The sequence below is a fragment of the Ictidomys tridecemlineatus genome, chromosome 4 (genome assembly GCF_052094955.1).
Source record: "Ictidomys tridecemlineatus isolate mIctTri1 chromosome 4, mIctTri1.hap1, whole genome shotgun sequence".
Taxonomy (NCBI): Eukaryota; Metazoa; Chordata; class Mammalia; order Rodentia; family Sciuridae; genus Ictidomys; species Ictidomys tridecemlineatus.
Genome location: NC_135480.1, coordinates 15,826,316 through 15,845,589, shown reverse-complemented (window position 1 = coordinate 15,845,589; position 19,274 = coordinate 15,826,316). Strand labels below are relative to the sequence as shown.

Below are 19,274 nucleotides of genomic sequence, written 5' to 3'. Positions count from 1 at the left end.
CTGTAGGCAGTAGAGTTTTTTAAGAACAAAACTGAATTTATGACAATAGTGATGATGATAGTAGTAATTCCTAATATTTTCATTACTATTAATAATGTGAATTGAGCACTTTTTAGGTGTTTGAGTGCATGTTATCAATTTCTACATTTTCCAATATTTTGGAACTTATGAAATTTTAGGTAAAGCACACATGATTTTCATAGACTGTAGGTAAGGGTTTGGGGATAAAGGGTTATCATCTGGGCCGTAAGGGTCTTCTAGAGACTTAATTGATTTAACCAAACATTGGATGGTTATTCTATCAATTAATGAACAGGGCATCTACCTTGTCCATCTATAGGGCTTAAGTAAAGATTATCCAAGAAGACAGAAGAAAGAATGGGGCTGGGTGTGTAGCTCAGTGATAGAGCACTTACTTAGCATATTGGGAGACCCTCAATTTAATCTCTAGCACTCCAAAAAAATGCAGAAATAATGACAATTATATGTCTCTGTTCTGCTTAAAGAAAGAATTTAAATTTTCTCATCTTTCTGGTTACTAGAAAGCAATATGCATAAAATGAACTACAGTCTGTAGTATATTATTTTCCCTTTGTCACTGGATACTTAAAGATATAGGATAAAATAAGACTTCTGAATTATCTAAATATATATTATTTATCCTTAAGAAGAAAATTGTAAATATATGTTTGTGCATATGTCTAGGTATGTGCATGTATGTTTTTCAAAATAGTACTTAATTTTTTTTACTTTTCTCTAAAATTTCTAAATACTGCATATTGATATATATTCAGAGCATATAGATATGCATGAAGAAGAATATTCTATAAATACCCCCAAACTTATGGTTAGAGATATACTGTCAATATTTTGGCTTATGACTTTATATGTTACCATTGAAGTATTTTCTTTATATGGTTAAAAATTTTCTCATATTCTAACTTTCACACATTTTTATTTCCTTTGACTTATGTTTAATATAGTCTTATTTACACTTGTGTCCGTGTGTGCGTGCATGCAAAAAAAAAATCAGAAAATCTAAGTTTAATTGAGAGTACATATCACAGTTATCCTTTGAGTAAATATAGCACACCTTTTTGAGTCTTTCCTATTCTAATATCAATGTGGATTATTTGCTACAGAATTGAGATAACTCAGAAGGTTTGCTCTGGAGGGGTTTACTACATAAACTTCTATATCTGCTAAATGGCCAAACACAATCATTCAGCAGTGATTGAGTTCATCCTCCTGGGACTTACAGACGATCCTGAGTTTCAGGTCATTGTTTTTGTGATCCTTCTCATCATCTATTTAGTGAGTATCATAAGTAATCTTGGATTGATTGTTCTAATCCAATTTAGTTCTCAGCTTCAATCACCCATGTACTTTTTCCTCAGCCATCTGGCTTTTGTTGATTTTTGTTATACCTCCTCTGTGACCCCAAATGCCCTGGCTAATTGTTTATGTGAAATTAAAAGCATATCCCTTTATGCCTGTGCTGCTCAAGTGTGTTTCTTTGTAACATTTTCAGTGTGTGAAGTCTTCCTGCTCTCTGCCATGGCCTATGATAGATATGTGGCTATCTGTAATCCCTTGCGCTATATAATTCTCATGCCTAGGAAACTCTGTTTTCAAATAGTTACTAGCATATATATTTATGGATTCATCATGGGACTTATACAGACAGTGAGCACATTCATTTTGTCTTTCTGTGACTCGAACGTGGTCAACCAGTTCTTCTGTGATGATATCCCCTTGATTCCACTGGCTTGTTCTGACACCCAAGTCAAGGAGTTGATGTTGCTGACCATGGCTGGTTTCAACGTGTGCTTCTCTCTGCTCATAGTTCTCGTCTCCTACTTGTTCATTGTTTCTGCAATCCTTAAGAAGCACTCAGCAAAAGGAAGACGGAAGGTTTTTTCTACCTGTGCTTCTCACTTATCTTCAATTACCATGTACTATGGGACGATCATTTTCATGTACTTACAACCCAAATCTAACCATTCCCTGAATACAGACAAATTTGCTTCAGTTTTCTATGTAGTAGTGATCCCCATGCTGAATCCCTTGATTTACAGCTTAAGGAATAAGGAGGTAAAGAATTCTGTAAAGAGGATTATACATAAGGTTCGTTGGAGTAGCAATAAATGAGCCAGGTTGTTATTGAAAGAACGAAGAAATCGTTAACATCAGAGTTAGTGAGTCTAGATATGCCTGGGATCACAGAGTGCTGACAACCTGTTAGGAAATAGACAAACTTCTTGTCTGTGGTTACTATAACCAGTAACTTAGTTTCCTGGTTTCTCTAGAATGGAGGCTTACTGTATACATTATTTAGACATAAATAGTATGTACATAGTAGGATTTTAATAATTATTTTTTGTGAATAGATTAACTAAAAGAGACAAGCTTCCTGAGCACCGCTTGATCATAAGAGAATAACAAGTAATGAAGGTTACAAAGATGAGTAATGAAATGATGACTTTATTTCCAATGGATTTGGGGCTCAGAACTTTAGGGTACATGAGCCATAACATGAATCATGCAAAGAGGAGGTAAAATTGTATTTCATAAGTTCTCTGGAAATATAGGAGAAGATCTTTTATTAGAGAATTCTTTTTTGTTTTGTTGTTTAAATACTTCCAGCAGTTTATTAACTGATTTTATAAAAATCTTGTATTTTTTTTTCACAATTTCAGCAGGTCATGATGGCATAAAAAATGCAGCTTGTCATTCAACTGCTATTGTGACATAGTTTTGTTTCATTTCATTCCCCAAGAGTAACTTGTTACCTTTTACCTGTTCTGCTTGTTTACAAAATGTTGTATAAAACATACAGCTTGTTACCTCACAGAGTAACTTTCAGACTCATTTCAGATCTATTTTACCATGCCCAAGTTGCTTCAATATCTAAGTTACTGCTTTATTGAAGAACACAAAACTACCACCTTCAAGGTAAATATTTATTCTGTGCTCATCATTTACAAACTATAAGAAGTACAAAAGTTTTAAACAAAGCTCCCAGTTGGTAATTTTCATATCAACTATTAATATCTGAGTATGTCCAAATCTGATCATCTCTGTGTCCAATAATACTTAAAGTGAGCATACTACTTTTTTCAAGTAAAATATTCACTTATAATGTATTTTATGAAGGTGGGATTTAAGAAGTTATGCTATTTTCAAGGTTTTGTTTTCAAGGGTAAGGGAACTTCAACTTTCACTAACAATAAAAACTAACTTTCATCAAATGTGTCTATGTCTCATTAGTTTGGTGAACAGATATAAATCCATTACTTCTCTTACTTTGCACAAAAATAATTCTGCCAATAAGTGTGCAAACCCTGTTTGATGAACAAAGAAATCAAGACAGGAGGCATAGCTTTTGCATACACAGTCATGCACATGCAGCAAGCACACAGTTGCATATGCCTGAGTGAAGATCTGAATTTGGTTTTACTTGATCCCAGAGCTCAATTTCACAATGATTTTATTAAAATTTAAAATTTTCATCAAACAAGATGGGCTATGGTTTAAAGTATTCCCTAGATGTCACCCAAAGAGTACATATATTAATAACATTTTATAGTGTTACAATTGCTGTATGGCAGAGAAGGGAAGTCACAAATAGCACATACATCTGCATTCCACCTTGATGTTTATTACACTGTGGAAAACACACACACACACACACACACACACACACACACATTATCAGGAAACATTGCCAAGGTCAATCTTTAGTTCTTTACACTTAACGATGCTGAGTTCAGATCATCTCGGAATTTTCCAGCTTTCACGAAGCTTTGCCACTGGCCACTCCAATCTATAGAGCCATATCCCAAGGCAGCAACGTAACCTTGGTAATTCTGGTTTCCAATTTTATCCCTAGACAAGTTTCTCTAAGACACTTAACAATTCTAGGACAAATTTTTCTAATCCATGAAATGAAACATCTTATACATTTTAAAATTCTAAATATAGCTCTGCTCTTTTGATTAAATATTATTTAGTCTTAACCTGGAATCTTCAGTTATTGGCAGAGTTTCAGTAGCTAATGTTTTTTGGAGGCTTAAAATTCTAACAGTGAGGGAAAAGCACAGTGACAGGGAAAGAGAGATTATCCACTACAGGCTGAGCATCAGTGAACATGACGAGGCACAGAGTTGTTTGTCCATGTGTCATATCTCTAGACATGGTATACAGAAACCTCAATCTGCAACAGCAGGCCTGGTGACACAGTAGCCTCCAGATCTAATTGGTGTTCATCTGCTTTCTCCACCCATGTATCTGCACATGCCCCAACCTCAGCCAGTATTTTGGAAGGCCTAAAATTTTATTGTGCTCCATTTATCTTGTGGGATAACCCAGACACTCGTCATCATGGATTCTGAGACTTTGCTACCTGGCCTTTGTAGTGTTACATTTGCAGAAAGCAGCATTTGATAATTATCACTGACTATAAAAATATCATGACATGCTACAATGCATCTGTGAATTCTAATTACATACATCTTTGTCCATGTTATAGGATAGAAACCCAAGCTTCCAGATGGAAGAGTTGATTACCTGTCCTGCTTTGGTCATGATGTATCCCCAAAGACTTATGTGTTGAATGATTGTACAGTACAGTAATATTCACAGGTGAAGCTTTCCGGAAATGATTGGACCAAAGGGTCCTGATATCCTCAGTGGATTAATCCAGTGATAGTTGAATGGACTATCAGGAGGTGGTGACAACTGTACAGAATCAGGTATGGTTGAAGGAAGTAGTTCTTTGGAGGCATGATCTGGAAGGGCATTACTTGCTCATGTTCCCTTTCTCTTTCTCCCTCCACCCCTCTTCCTTGCTGCCTTAATCTGAACACTGCATAACTTTCCTCCACCATGATATTCTGCCTCACCTTGGGGTCAAAGCACTGATCATGAACTGAAGCCTCTGAAACTGTGAGCCAACATAGACTTTTTCTCCTCTAAGTTGTTCTAGTCAAGTATTTTGGTCACAGTGATGCAAAGTTGACTTAACACATTACCCAACCAATGAAGTCAGTCCTTTCTTTGTCTTCTGATTCACTGTCAAAGGAACATCATGTATCGAGGTGACAGTCACAGCCTCCAGTGCAGTGGCTCCTCCGTTCCTCCAGAGAAGTGCTTCTCTTTGGGAACTAGACTTTTAACCTGGCAGAGACCGAGGCTGTTGAGATAGAAAGCACAGCTTCCTCAAGTGAGTCATTTATGTGATGAAAAGAGGGGTTATTTCTGCTTTTACTCTTGGTTCCTTTCACTCTAGTTAAGGCAAACACAGTTGCATTTATTAGACACAAGTTCAGTGTATGCAGTGTATCTTGGATTTCAGTTTCTCAACCTAATGAGAAGGAGCAGTCCCCAAATGATGTCTCAGTTCACCACACATAAGGTCATTCTCTTTTCCATTAGTTCAACTGTTACCACGTAATAATGTACACAGTGACATGATTCAGACTCATACACCTGTGCTTGTAGCCTCCATTTTTGTGAAAATTGTCATTTTTCCTGAAGCTACACTGCAGGATACAATGCCAATGAAGAATGCATTCTACAGGCCTCAAATACGGATGAAGGTCAAGGTATTGCAAGTAGGAAAAGTCAAGTCCTGTTGGGAATGTGCGTTGATGGCCATAAAAGGTAAATATCCCCACCTTATCATGGCACAACTTTGATGAGAGCAGCCTACAACCATTATTGGCAGTGTCACTAAAGTAACAAAGCCATACAAATGACCCAGACAGACATTGACATTACTGTTGGCAAGCTGAACCCTGAACAGTGGCATATCTAGCTCAGAATTGGAAACAAAAATCCTTCTTGGTAGGTCCATGCATTTGTGGCCACATTCACAGGGAATGACACTGGCTATTAATCACAGGACAAATCCGCTAAAGCTATTTTGTAATCTGTGAGCTAGTGCATTGATGTGTGTTTTCCCCAAAGACAAAGCCAGAAAATTCCAAATCCCATCTATCTTTAATGCCCATAAGGTATATTTATTAAAGAAAAAAGAAAGAAAATAGTGATAAGAAGAAAAAATAAATCAAATTAGATGCCCAGAGATAAATTGTGTTAATATTTTGATGCTTCCTTTTTATATCATATTTATTCTTGTAACTGAAATAGCCTATGTATAGTTTGTTGAGATCAACTTATAACTTAAAGCATTTTGAAATAGACTGTGAAAACCACTTTTATTTTTAAAGGTACAATGTATTTTTCTTTTTTTCTTCAAGAAAAGTATGACAGATTTCACTGCTATATTTAAATGTATTGTTTTTTTTTTAGTTTTCTATAATGTCAGGATTCATTTTGACATAACCGTAAAAGCATGGAATATAATTTTCCCTAATTTTTCCTCCTGTCCTCCCTCCTGTTACCTACCCTATATGCTACTAATTGTTCTGCTGTTTACTTATAGTTTCATTTCAATTCTTGAATTCCTTTCAAGTCTCTGAGAAAAATTATCACTATAAGCATTAGAAATGAGTTATAAAAGAGAAACAAATATAAAGACTTCTCTATAATTTGTGTTTACTATTTATATAGTTGTTTTAGTTCTTGTAGGAAAAATGGTGTCATGAAATATCACAGAAAAAGTGATTTAAGGATAAAATATTCACATTCAAGAGGACTACCCTCCTTTATTCCCTCCCCCTTTCCTTCCTCCCTTCCTCTCTCTCTCTCTACTTCTTTTTCTTGATTGTTTATAATTTTTCTATCTCTATTTGTCATTCATTCTATACCTATATGAATGTTGAGGATTCAAATGAACAGTTTATTAGAAGATTTAAAGAAGTGTTAATTTTTCTGTAATTTTAATATCTTTAAATGTTTCCTAATAGACTTCATGAAACAAAGTTGAGTTTATTTTAAATTAATTTTCAACTTGAAGAAAATCCTCAGGCAACAAGTTTCTGTGCTTGAGCTCAATGCGCCACCAGGCCAATAAGGTATTCATAGTTTAATTATTGTTTGCTTCCCTCAACAAATTCAAATTGAATTTCAAATGTAGTGTTGGATCTTTAGTAAAAGGTAAATTATTTCTCCATAGCCTTGCAAAGCTCAATAGCAAGCTATTTTACTTTCATCTAATTTCTACCATGACCTCTTATTAAAATTCGCAAGTATACAGGATATATAAAGAGCAATACAAAACTAGTTAATTTTTTGTGAGTCATTTCTCATTTATTAACATAATATTTGCTATTTTTTATTGATGCTTTATTACATTTAGCCTCAGTGGAGTGATCTGCCTTTCACTGATTATTTTTTCATATAAGCAAATTGGTTCCCAAAAGATCAACCATAACATAATTGCTTATGTTTGTGAAACATCATTATATTTTTGGTTCAGCAATTGATTAAAATGATGTAATTCAATGAGAATATTCTAGAGGGACCAACAGATTATACCAGATATACTCACAATGCTTAAGTAATGTGTAGCATCCACCGAATTTGCCTCGGGGTATGTGGGACTCCTTTAGGTTCTGTTGTGGATTACTCAAAAGCAAAATGTAGTGGAGATAAAAAGCAAGGTAATTGAAGGAGTAAAAATGGATTTGGAGGAACATAATCTTTGTTGTACCATTTGTTTAATTATTTAAATAATATATTTGACTTATCTACTAATTGTTGAAACCTGCAAGATATAGGTATTTGGTATATGAGAGACATTGCAAGGAATGAGAAAAGTTGACAAAAGAAAAGTTTGTTTGTCAAGAATTTAATTAACCACATTAAGAAGTTAAGTCTGTATCCCAAATTTAAAGGGAAATAAGCTAAGATTTACTGGTTAAGAGAGATGCCATATATTTCTAACCATTTCTCTGTGCTTTATGCACAGAGAAGGTGGTAAAGCTTGTTGCTATAACAATTAGAAGATAATATTCCAGAGTTCTGATTTGAAGCCCATATAAATAAAATAGAGGAGGTGTTATAAGTAGACATATATGACAAAAAAGGGGTTAGATACTCAATAGTGTTCAATAATTGATTTTTTATTATTGCAAGTTAAGATATACAAAATGTATCTTTAAAAGACTGTCTCATGTGGATAACTGAATGGAAGATGGTACCATTACTGATTGGAATATTTATACTCCAATGAATATGGGTAGGGTTGGGTGGTTTTTGAATTGATAAATTTTCTTTGAATATGTTAAATTTAGGAACCTCTGGAATACCTCATTTAAATTGCCTGGGAAGCAATTAGATATGTGTGCCTGAAGTTTGGAGGAGAAATTTGGCATAGAGAGCTTGACTTTTGCATCAGGAGCATATAAATGACACTAGTTCCCATAGCATCAGATGACAACTCTCAACAAGGATGTGCAAACATGACATAAGTTGGTCTAACAAGAACACTAAAGAAAGAGTATTGCTTCAAGCATAAACAAAGGAAACAGTCATGTAGGAAAGTAAAGGTGAACAGAAAAGATGGCAACTTAGACCCCCCCTTCCAAAAAAGTGAGGGCTAATGTAGAAGCAGGTAGTTTCATGAGACTGACACCTCGAACATTAGAAAATTTGAGGCTCTTTTAATGTCAGAAATGTTGGCATCTACTGAGAGTAAATGGTGAGGTAGCTGTGGAGGAACGTGAAATAATTCAAAGGGTTTGAAATTGCTACCTACAAACTGGTAGACAGAATATTGCTTCAAGGAAAAGCAGATCAAGCCAATGTAGTTTATTTTTATTTTTTTAATATTTATTTTATGATTGATTTTTAATATAAGCTTATTATAATTCAATTTTTCCAGATGTTATTCTTAATAGTTTAGATAACATTTTAAAGAGAAAAGCATGTAAAATCCCCCCCCCCAGGTTGATAAATCTGTGTATGAGAAAGTATTGAAAAAAGAAGGTGACATGTAAATAAACAAGGAGTAATTTGTGGCATTTAAGGAATGAATATAAGTAAATAAATGAAAAGTCATAGTCAAATAATGGAGATAAAAATAAAACAGGAAAGTTTGTGATCATAAGGTAATATTTTAATTTGGGATATTTAACACTTGATCAATTTCCAGATACAACACTTTTCAACAGGTAACCCTGGGAGTGGGAAACTGAGGTAGAATTCTAAGATTGGTGATATCAAGATGAGAACCCATTTTTTAGTGCTTAATTTAAAAAAAATAAATTTGTTTTAAGTAGTTATACATGACAGTAGAATGCATTTATGCACTTTGATATATGTCATACATAAATGGAGTATGATTTCTCTTTTTCCTGATTGTACACGTTGTAGAACTACATTGGTCATGCAGTCATGTATATACATAGGTAATAATTTCTGTCTCATTCTACTATCCTTTCTATCCCGATTCCCCTCCCCTCCTTTCACTTCCCTCTATCTAATCTAAAGTAACTCTGTTCTTCCCCCTTACTGTGAATGAGCATCCCCATATCAGAGAAAACATTCGGCCTTGAGTTTTGGGGGATTGGCTTTTTTTGCTTAGCGTGATATTATCAAGAACCCATATGTTAATTGTGTGGGAACAGATGACAGTTTTGTGAGTGAATGATTGACTAGGAAATATATAAGGGACAAAATATACCAGAGTGTAAGGCTCAAAGCATCAGTGGAGTTCACAGAAATTCAAAATGTAAGAATAGATATGAAATAATAGCAGAAGCATAAACAATCCTTATCTCCCTTGCCAAATATGAAATATAGAGAGAGTTCTAAATTTAATAGACATATGGTCTGAACAGAAAAGTTCTCATGAAACAGCCTAGCTTTATTATAAGAAAAGAAGAATCAAAAGATAGGCAATGTTGGAGATTTGGGTACTATTCAGAGAGAAAGTTACCTTGTAGCTTCCACAGCACATAAATCTAAGTATTAAAGGGATAAGAGTGAAGAGAAATAAAGATTAGAGATGACATATTAGTGAATCAATGGAATAATATTTAAAATATTGCAAAATGATTAAGCCCCTATAATTATCATTATGTGAGACTGCACACAGACTTCTAAGTAGGGAAGCATCAATCTAAACAATATCAACACCATCAACAGCTGAAATTGTTGGCACATGATATGAGATAATCACTGTTCTGCCTTGACATAAATGAATTCATAGATCCCCTACCCAAAGTTTTCTTGATCTCGGGTTGATAGGGAAATTTTTGCCTATGTGAAAGTTTGTTTTCATAAATAGGAATTGATGTTAGAGAATCAAGTTATGTGTTATTCTGTTTCACTATATTCCAGTCATGAGGATGTGGCTATCTGTAAGCCTTTACTTTATGTCATTCTCATTCCTATGCAGGATGCTCAAACTCAGTTTCCATAACTGAAAACTAGGATGCTATATAATAATTAAAGAAAAATTAGGAATCAAATATATGAAAGTACAAAATAAAAATTTAAACTCTCTGTAAAAATATAAGTTATAGAAATAACCAGTTCCCAAAAATTTTACTAGAATCTTTCCTAGTAGCCCCATGGATTCAATATTTTGAATTTATTATTCCCACTCACTAAAATTTTCCAAAAGAATCAGTGTGATCTTGTTTAAAGTATTTTGGTAGTTGTAAAAGAAATATTATTTTCTGCATTCAAACAATTCTCTTTTTTCTCTATTCAAAATAGATATGACATAAGTAATACAATTATGTGAAACTTTAAAATTCCATCTTTCAACCTTTACAAACCCTCACAGAGTTGCATGCTTTGCAATTTCTACCTAGGAAACATCATTTTTTTTTCTTCTAGCAGACACAAAATGAAGAGGTTCCTCTAAATGTTCTCAACAGAAGATCCGAGCATAAGAATCATCTCCGGATGTCAACTTAGTTATTGTTAACAGGAATGCTGTTCCTCAGAAGGTGTGTTCTGAAGCACTTTGTTGGAGACAACCTCTTACACCTCTTTTATGGCTAATGGTAATCACTCATCAGTGTCTGAATTTATCCTTTCAGGGCTCACAGATAATCCAGAACTTCAAATCATCCTCTTTGGTGTATTCCTAGTCGTTTACTTAGCTAGTGTCATGGGTAATCTTGGATTGATTGTACTAATCCAAATCAGTCCTCAGCTTCACACACCCATGTATTTTTTCCTCAGCCATCTGGCTTTTGTTGACTTTTGCTTCACCTCCTCTGCCACCCCCAACATGCTGGTGAATCTCCTGCGTCAAGTTAAAAGTATAGCGTTTTTTGCATGTGCCATTCAGGTCTGCTGCTTCATCACATTTGTAGTCTGTGAACTATACTTGCTGTCAATCATGGCATATGATCGGTATGTGGCTATCTATAACCCTTTACTTTATGTCATTCTCATGCCTAAGAAATTCTGTATGCAAATGGTTGCTAGCACATACATCTATGGATTCACAGTGGGTCTTGCACAGACAATAGCAACATTCCACCTGTCGTTCTGTGACTCCAATGTGCTCAATCACTTCTACTGTGATGATGTCCCCTTAATGGCTCTGGCTTGTTCTGACACTCACATCAAAGAGCTGATGCTCTTAATCATCGCTGGTTTCAATACCTTATGCTCTCTAATGGTTGTGATCATTTCTTATGCCTTCATCCTCGTTGCCATCCTGAGGATTCGTTCAGCTGAAGGAAGACAGAAGGCATTCTCTACCTGTGCATCCCACCTGACCTCCATCACAATATTTTATGGGACGATTATTTTTATGTACCTGCAGCCTAAGTCAAGCCATTCTCTGAACACAGATAAATTTGCTTCGGTGTTTTACGTAGTAATAATTCCCATGTTAAACCCATTGATCTATAGCTTGAGAAATAAGGAGGTAAAGAGTGCTCTGAAAAGAATGATAGAAAAGTTGTGTTTGGTTATCAAATAATATAGGAGTCACTAGGCCAAGATCCAAGGACTTTGAGTTGGGCATTAGCTAGAGTAATAGTGCTGGTATTGGTAGAGACACATTCTTCACTTTGAGTGCTCAGATTCACTCATCCTCAGTTTCAGTCTTGATAATTTCCACGTGAAAGGCTTTTTGCACGTTTTGAGTTGTTGGATTTTAATTGAGGGGAGGATAAGGGAGAAAGTGAATGAGATCTTAATCCAATTTAACCACACATCTTTATCAATAACTAAAGAAACAGCGTTCTGGGATAGAGGCTTTATCTGAACTCTATGAGATACTGACAAACATGGGTTATATTGAAGTACATAAACATTTGTGTGTTACATTTCAAGTTTGCTGCATAGATAATCTGGAAAAAAATAAAGTTTTAATAGCAAGAATTTCTTGATTTTTAAGATCCTGGATAATTTCTACTTTTTCTGCATTTTTCTGGGAAAGATAGTGCTAGCAGATTTATATTGACCAAAAGAGTGTTTAGTGACTGATTGTTACCAGGTCAGATCACTAAAGCCACTTTACACCATTATAATTCACTGCTTTATTGCAATAAAACCATGGGTAAATTATTTTACACTTTTGTACCTTGGTTTCTTCATCTGTATAAGGCAGCAAGAACTCCTTTCTCCCGGGGTGACTGTGGGTTAAACAAGATTGTATATATAAAGGGTATTTTCTAGCTCCTACCATAGGAGCTAGAAACATTTTTATTGCACCTGTGATTCCTTTTATTTGGTTTTAGGTGATTGTGTAATAGTCTTTTGTGAAATAGATGGCAATGTGGTTTTCTTCACATTTAAAGCCATAAAATGAAAATGGAGAAACTGAGGAGTTATCGCATTGTGATTTTTTTTTTTTTTTGGAGGAGGGTAGTACAGCGGTTGAATACAGGGGCTCTTCACCACTGAGCCACAGGTCAACCCTTTTTATTTTTTTTTATTTTTACACTGAATAGTAAATCACAACAATGTTACTCCAATCCTAGGTTTACATTAAAATTCTTAAGCAGTGGTAGAGTGCTCGCCTAGCATACTTGAGGCATTGGGTTCTACCTCAGCACCACATAAAAATGAAATAAAGATATTGTGTCCACCTTCAAATTAAAAATAAATGTTAAATAAAAATCTTAAGCAGTTAAGAAATCATAAAGTACATAAGCCTGCTCCCGGCATAGAAATTTTACACCTTTCCATATTATTCTTATACCATGGAAGGTAAAATGAAGGGAGAAGCCAGCATGTATAATGCAGAGGACTTTCTGTCTTTATCATCCTTTTGCTACCAGTGATGTTAACATCCAGTGTTTCTCAGCATCTCCAGTCTCCTCCCAAAACTAGATGCTTAGCTGTTGCTGTAAAACCTATGCATGTTTTACTTCAGCACTATGACATCACTGATTCCCTTTGTTATTAGTAACTACCTTGGTTAAAAAGATAAGAAAAGGGCCCTTGACTCAAAGAGACAAAAATCTCACCTAAAACTTGAGAGTTTTAAGAGAAATGTTTCTTGGTGAAATTCAACTCATATAATTATTTATGTATTTATGTATAAAATCTGAGCCGGGCTGGGGATGTAGCTCAAGCGGTAACACGCTCACCTGGCATGCTGGGTTCGATCCTCAGCACCACATAAAAATAAAATAAAGATGTTGTATCCACCGAAAACTAAAAAATAAATATTAAAACATTTTCTCTCTCTTTCTCACTCTCTCTAAAAAAAAAATGTCAGCCATTGCTCCTTAATTAAATAACTTGCAGATCAAATTAAGTGCCACAAAGACTAAAGAAAAAACTATATAGGCTATAAGTGTGTAAGTACCAGTGGTTCTTCCTAGGCTGTACTTTAATATTTCTTAAAGTAAAATATTATAGGAAAAAAAATTCTTCAACAAATACATATGAAATGTAATTGAGGAAATATAACAGAACTCGCTAAGTTGCTGAGACTGGCTTTGAATTTTTGATCGTCCTGCCCCAGCCTCTCAAAAAGCTGAGATTTTAAATAATAATAGTCATACAGTAAGGGCTTTTTGTGGTTGTTGTTGTTTTTATGTTATTTCTTGTTTTTGTGTTTTTTGGTACCAGGGATTGAACCCAGGGGCCCTTAACCACTGTACAAAATCCCCAGCCATGTTTTATGTTTTATTTATTCATCAAGTTGCTCAGGCCCTCACTAAATTGCTGTGGCTGACTAAATTCGCAATCCTCCTGCCTCAGTCTCCCAAACTGCTGGGATTACAAGTGTATGTCACTACACCAGGCACTGTGTTCTTTCTGAGGCACTGAAATCGCTCAAAAATTGAAAAGAACTGAAAGGTAGCTACAGGATAGAAAATCTAAAATGAACTATAAAGATTTTCATATTAGTATGCAAAAGTAATTGCTTGGAATTTTATTTGTTAGGTTACTAATAAATTATAGAGACAAAAACAAAACAAATAAAGAAACCCAGCCCCTTTTATTTTTTTTTTTTTATTTTGAGATAGGGTCTGGTTAAGTTGCTCAAGACCTCACTAAGTTGTTGAGGCTGGCCTTCAGTTTTGTGATTATCTTGCTTCAGCCTCTGGAGTTCCTGGGATTACAAGCATGTGTCACCACACTGAGCAAACAAATTTGATTTAAAATAAAACATACTATTTATGGTTCATGTCACTAATGATAATGAAGCTGATGTTTACACCATCTCTCCGTTAGGTGCCAGACATGTACCAAGGTGTTTACACCATTTTTAAATGCTCATACCACAATTTGGGAAATGAGTATTTTGCCTATTTTATTAGTAATAAGAGATTTGTGTATCACAAATCTGGGGATAGCAAAACTAAAATATGGGGGCAATGCTTTCTGAATTCAGGCATGATGTTCACTAATCTTGGACACTAATAAAATTTGTTATGTTTTTTTCCCCAAAATCAAAATAGATTAGATATACAGACTAAACTAGACTCTATCCTGATGTAAAAACATCATAGAGGCCATAGACAGAGGAGTGAAAAAATACAATATTTATTTTAAAATACCTGGAAAGAAAATGATTAATGTTGATTTTGATGTTGATTTTGATGCTTTGATTAAGGAACTATATTGAAGATATGAAATCATTCACCTAAAGAAATTTCCAGAGTGCAGTTCTAGATGAAGTACAGACCTGTGTGTCTTCTCATAAAGAAGCATAATATCATGTCTTTGAGTTGCTTAGCTCATATTCTTAATAAAAGTTAGATTTACTTTGATATGTGATTGTGAATATCAAGGAATTAAAATTATGCACAGGCATGAAAACTTCAATTCCAATTAATGTTTAAATATCACTATCATAAATAATTCTATGAAGCAAAAAAGGTGGAAAAGGCCCCAGAAAACCAGTATTTCTCAAGGTTTCATAGACCTGGATTTCTTTACCTATAAAAAGAGGAACTACAATGCTTCTATTTGTCATGTTTGTGATATGTGAGAATATTTTGTGTACCTACCATACAAACATACACTCACAAGACAAAGCATAAAAAAAGAACATATGAATTTTTCTTTTAATCTTGTTTTAAATACTGGAGAATGCATGCAACTCACAAGTTCTAAAAGTATCTCATAGATGCATACCTGAATCATTCACAAATAAAATGTTCAACAGAACATAATCACACTTTTTACTGCAAATCTCAACCTATATTCTATATAATGGCTGCAAATTTTAAGATTCATAATGTCTTTCCAAACAAACCAAAGAAAATGTAATAATATTAAAACAATAGTTTAATTACTTGAATGTCAAAATAATAAATACATATCAGATCAATACTTTTAATTTTCATGAATTACTTCAATTAAAAGCAATTTTTTTATATCTTGTTGTCCAATTGTATTTGAAAAACTAATTGAATATTCCTCATTCTCAACACTGTGTTAAAAAAACTCAGATCAATTTGAAATTGCATTTAGAAATGTTCATATTACTGGTTATGTTACCTAAGGTGACTAATAAATAATAGATCCATGGGTGAAAACTCATGCATCTCTTAGTTTTATTTGATTTGCCTGGCAGATAGACGAAAATGTAATATGGTTGTGTCCATTTCACTTAATGACATTGAAAGGCTAATGAATTAATCATTTTATAGCAAAACTTATGTAACTAACACAAAGCACTTACTACCATTGCATATAGCTCTATGCATTTTATAAACATTAACCCATGCAATCCTCAGGACAAGCCAATGAGTTTGTTCCTCTTATTTTTCAGTGTTGGAAACAAGAATTGCACAGAGTGGAGGTGGGTTGTCCCAAGTCTGTTTGCAAACTAATTGAAAGAAGTAACTTTCAGACTCAGGCAAACTTGTTCCAGAGTCCAAAACCCTAACAAAAGCAAGCCTCTGCCTTTGCTTGAGATACACTTACGTATTTGCACATGTAAGTGTGTCTTTGTTTGTATTTGAACATGACTTCAGTGGATGGGTAAAGCAATAATGGCCTGAACAGGAAGGACTCTTTATATCATGCTGCCTTTCCAAGGTGTTCTTGGGTCCTTGGATAATATGTTAAAATCTATGAAAGTAACAGTGGTATTTTCAATTGGTTGGGAAAGAATTACAAGAAAAAGTTCTACTTACTTCCCTCATAAATTGAAGATCAGAAGAAAACAAACAAACAACAACAACAAAAAACCCACTTCATTACTATTTTATTAATTTTAATATTTTTAAGGTTTCCCAGCCTTTATCCAAGGCTTTCTTGGAGGCATCTTTCACCTCTTTGTTCCTGAGACTGTAGATCAGGGGGTTCAACATGGGGATCACCACGGTGTAAAACACAGAGGCCATCTTGTCTGTGTCCAAAGAGTGGTTTGACTTGGGCTGCAGGTACATAAAGATCAGTGTGCCATAGAAAATAGTAACAGCCACCATGTGAGAGCCACAAGTGGAGATGGCCTTGCGCCGTCCCTGTGTGGAACGGATCCTTAAGATGGTGGCAATGATGAAGAGGTAGGAGGTGAGGACGATGGAGGAAGAGCAGATCATATCAAAGCCAGCAAAAGCAAAAATCAGAATTTCCTTCACGTGTGTGTCTGAGCATGACAGAGCAAGGAGGGGGAGGTCATCACAGTAGAAATGGTTAATTACATTGGGACCACAGTAAGTCAGACGGAAAGTGATAATGGTGTGGAAGAGGGCAACCAGAAAGCTGTACCCATAAGGGACTGCCACTAACTGGATGCAGACTCTTTTTGACATCAGTGTGGAGTAATGCAGAGGGCTACAGATGGCGACATAGCGGTCATAGGCCATGGAGGCCAGAAGGAAACACTCAGTGATCATGAAGGTGAGAAAACAGCCCAGCTGTGTTGCACAAGCATGGAAAGAGATAATGTTGTGTTGCACAACAAAATTCACCATCATCTTCGGCGTAATTGCAGAGGAGTAACAAAGGTCGACAAAGGCCAGGTGACTGAGGAAATAGTACATGGGTGTGTGGAGTCGAGCATCGATCCTGATTAAGGCAATCAGTCCGAGGTTGCCCAGCACTGTGACCAGATAGATAACTAAAAACACCAGGAAGCATGGGACCTGAAGCTCTGGCCGGTCTGTAATTCCCTTGAGAATAAATTCAGTGACATAGGAGATGTTAACTTCAGCCATTTATTCTGGCAGATTTTGTGGCTTTCACTGCAGGTAAGGATAGAAATAACATTTCTCATGGCTCCTTCCAGTGCTTGGGGAAAGATCATTATCAGCATCTTCTTACTTTGAACTATGTTATTATGTGGGTAAACATGGACCTTAAATCTCTAGTGAGGGTTCTCCATTCTGCTCCCAGGGAAGGGTGTCACATACTCACAGAAGAGTGATCTAAGAGTTACTTTACTTTGTTAATTATAGAAAATAAAATAAATATTGTTGATTAAAATTCAATTTTATGAACTCATTTGAGAAAATTAATAGCCCAGTTTTCTTACCACCACTAGCTTGTCTGTGCATTTAGAGGTACAACAGCACAAAAACAGACAATTCATAAATAGACCTCCACTTATATTCCAGCATTGTTCAATTTTATGCATGTTTTCATAAGATATGCTGAAACATTTCATAGAGATTCTATACATTAATTTATATATTAATATATATCAAAATAATTTTACACCACCTACAACCTGCTAACTTTCCTACATGTCCCTCTCCATTTATAGAATAAGTAATCTATGCTCTAGAAGTTAAAAGAAAATTAACAAGAAATATGGGCAAATACACAATTTATTTACACAGATACTAAGCAGGCATGGATTTTTTTTATAAATAAATATACACAGATTCTTTGTTTCACTCAAGAATATTTTAGTATCATGGGTTCTCTGATTCGCATATGAAACTTGAACATACCCAATTTTTTTCTTACAATGTCTTTTTTTAGTTATAGTTTTGAAGTTATTTGAATTCTAACTGAGGTTAACTATATAGCTACCACATGTGTAAAAGAAAATTAAACCATATTGTCTGAAAAATGGTGTCAGAGGAACAGGTTTACTTTTACATTATTATAATATTTTAATTAACCAGAGCCATCTTTTGTATTATAATTTCATAAATTATTGCATTTATATAATTTCAAGCTTTGTGGAGATTCTAAGCTATGTTCAAACCAAATCAAAGGGAAGCATAAAAATATAAAGCCATCGATTAGAACCTGATGGTGAGTATTGACTAGAAAGTAAAATGGAATGTTTAGAGCCACATTGCAGCAGAGAAGCAAAGTTCACAATGGAGTCGCATGCTGAGCTGGAGCTAAAATTTCAAATTTGATCAACTTAAATATCACAGAGACAAAATCACCTTTGAAATCTGTAAAAATGTTCATAAATACTTCCCTTATGGTGTGTCTAATCTACAACTGTCTAGATTATCATTCCAGATATGTTTAGAGTAGTTTGTCACTGCCAACCAATTTCTCTAAGTTGTTCAGAAGCAATCCCAATCCCAAAGTCTGACTATTTCTTCAGTCATTGCCACATCTCTGTCAGATTTGCAGGGGAATCTTTCTAATCATTTACATCTTAACAATAAAGTTTTTCATAAATTTCAATGTTTCTAGCTTCATTGCCTGTCTCAAAATTTCCTGCCCACTGAAATCACCTGTATCTTTTTAATAGCCCAGTGCTTAGGTGCCCCATACCAATTTATCAGAACATCTAGGGGCATCCAGGGACCAGAATTTCTTTCTTTCTTCCTTTTTTTTTTTTTTTTAGGTTGTAGTTGGACACAATACCTTTATTTTATTTATTTTTTTAATGTGGTGCTGAGGATTGAACCCAGCACCTTCCACGTGCTAGGTGAGTGTTCTACCACTAAGCCATAACCCTAGCCCTGGGACCTTCCCAGGTTCTTCTAAAGTTCAGCCATGTTTGAACA

The 19,274-nt window shown here is 34.9% G+C and overlaps 3 protein-coding genes across 3 annotated transcripts; 2 read left to right on the top strand and 1 right to left on the bottom strand.

Annotated features, from left to right (window-relative positions):
* Nucleotides 1-1,206: 1,206 nt before the first annotated feature.
* On the top strand, nt 1,207-2,151 carry LOC101957927 (olfactory receptor 5AL1). Its single transcript, XM_005331696.2, has one exon. It carries the CDS (start codon nt 1,207-1,209, stop codon nt 2,149-2,151), a length of 945 nt encoding a protein of 314 aa, XP_005331753.2.
* Nucleotides 2,152-10,915: 8,764 nt separating this feature from the next.
* LOC101977574 (olfactory receptor 5AL1) lies at nt 10,916-11,857 on the top strand. Its single transcript, XM_005331613.2, has one exon. It carries the CDS (start codon nt 10,916-10,918, stop codon nt 11,855-11,857), a length of 942 nt encoding a protein of 313 aa, XP_005331670.2.
* A 4,693-nt stretch (nt 11,858-16,550) lies between these two features.
* On the bottom strand, nt 16,551-17,510 carry Or8u3 (olfactory receptor family 8 subfamily U member 3). The gene has a single exon (XM_005331612.3). It carries the CDS (start codon nt 17,508-17,510, stop codon nt 16,551-16,553), a length of 960 nt encoding a protein of 319 aa, XP_005331669.3.
* Between the last annotated feature and the right edge of the window lie 1,764 nt (nt 17,511-19,274).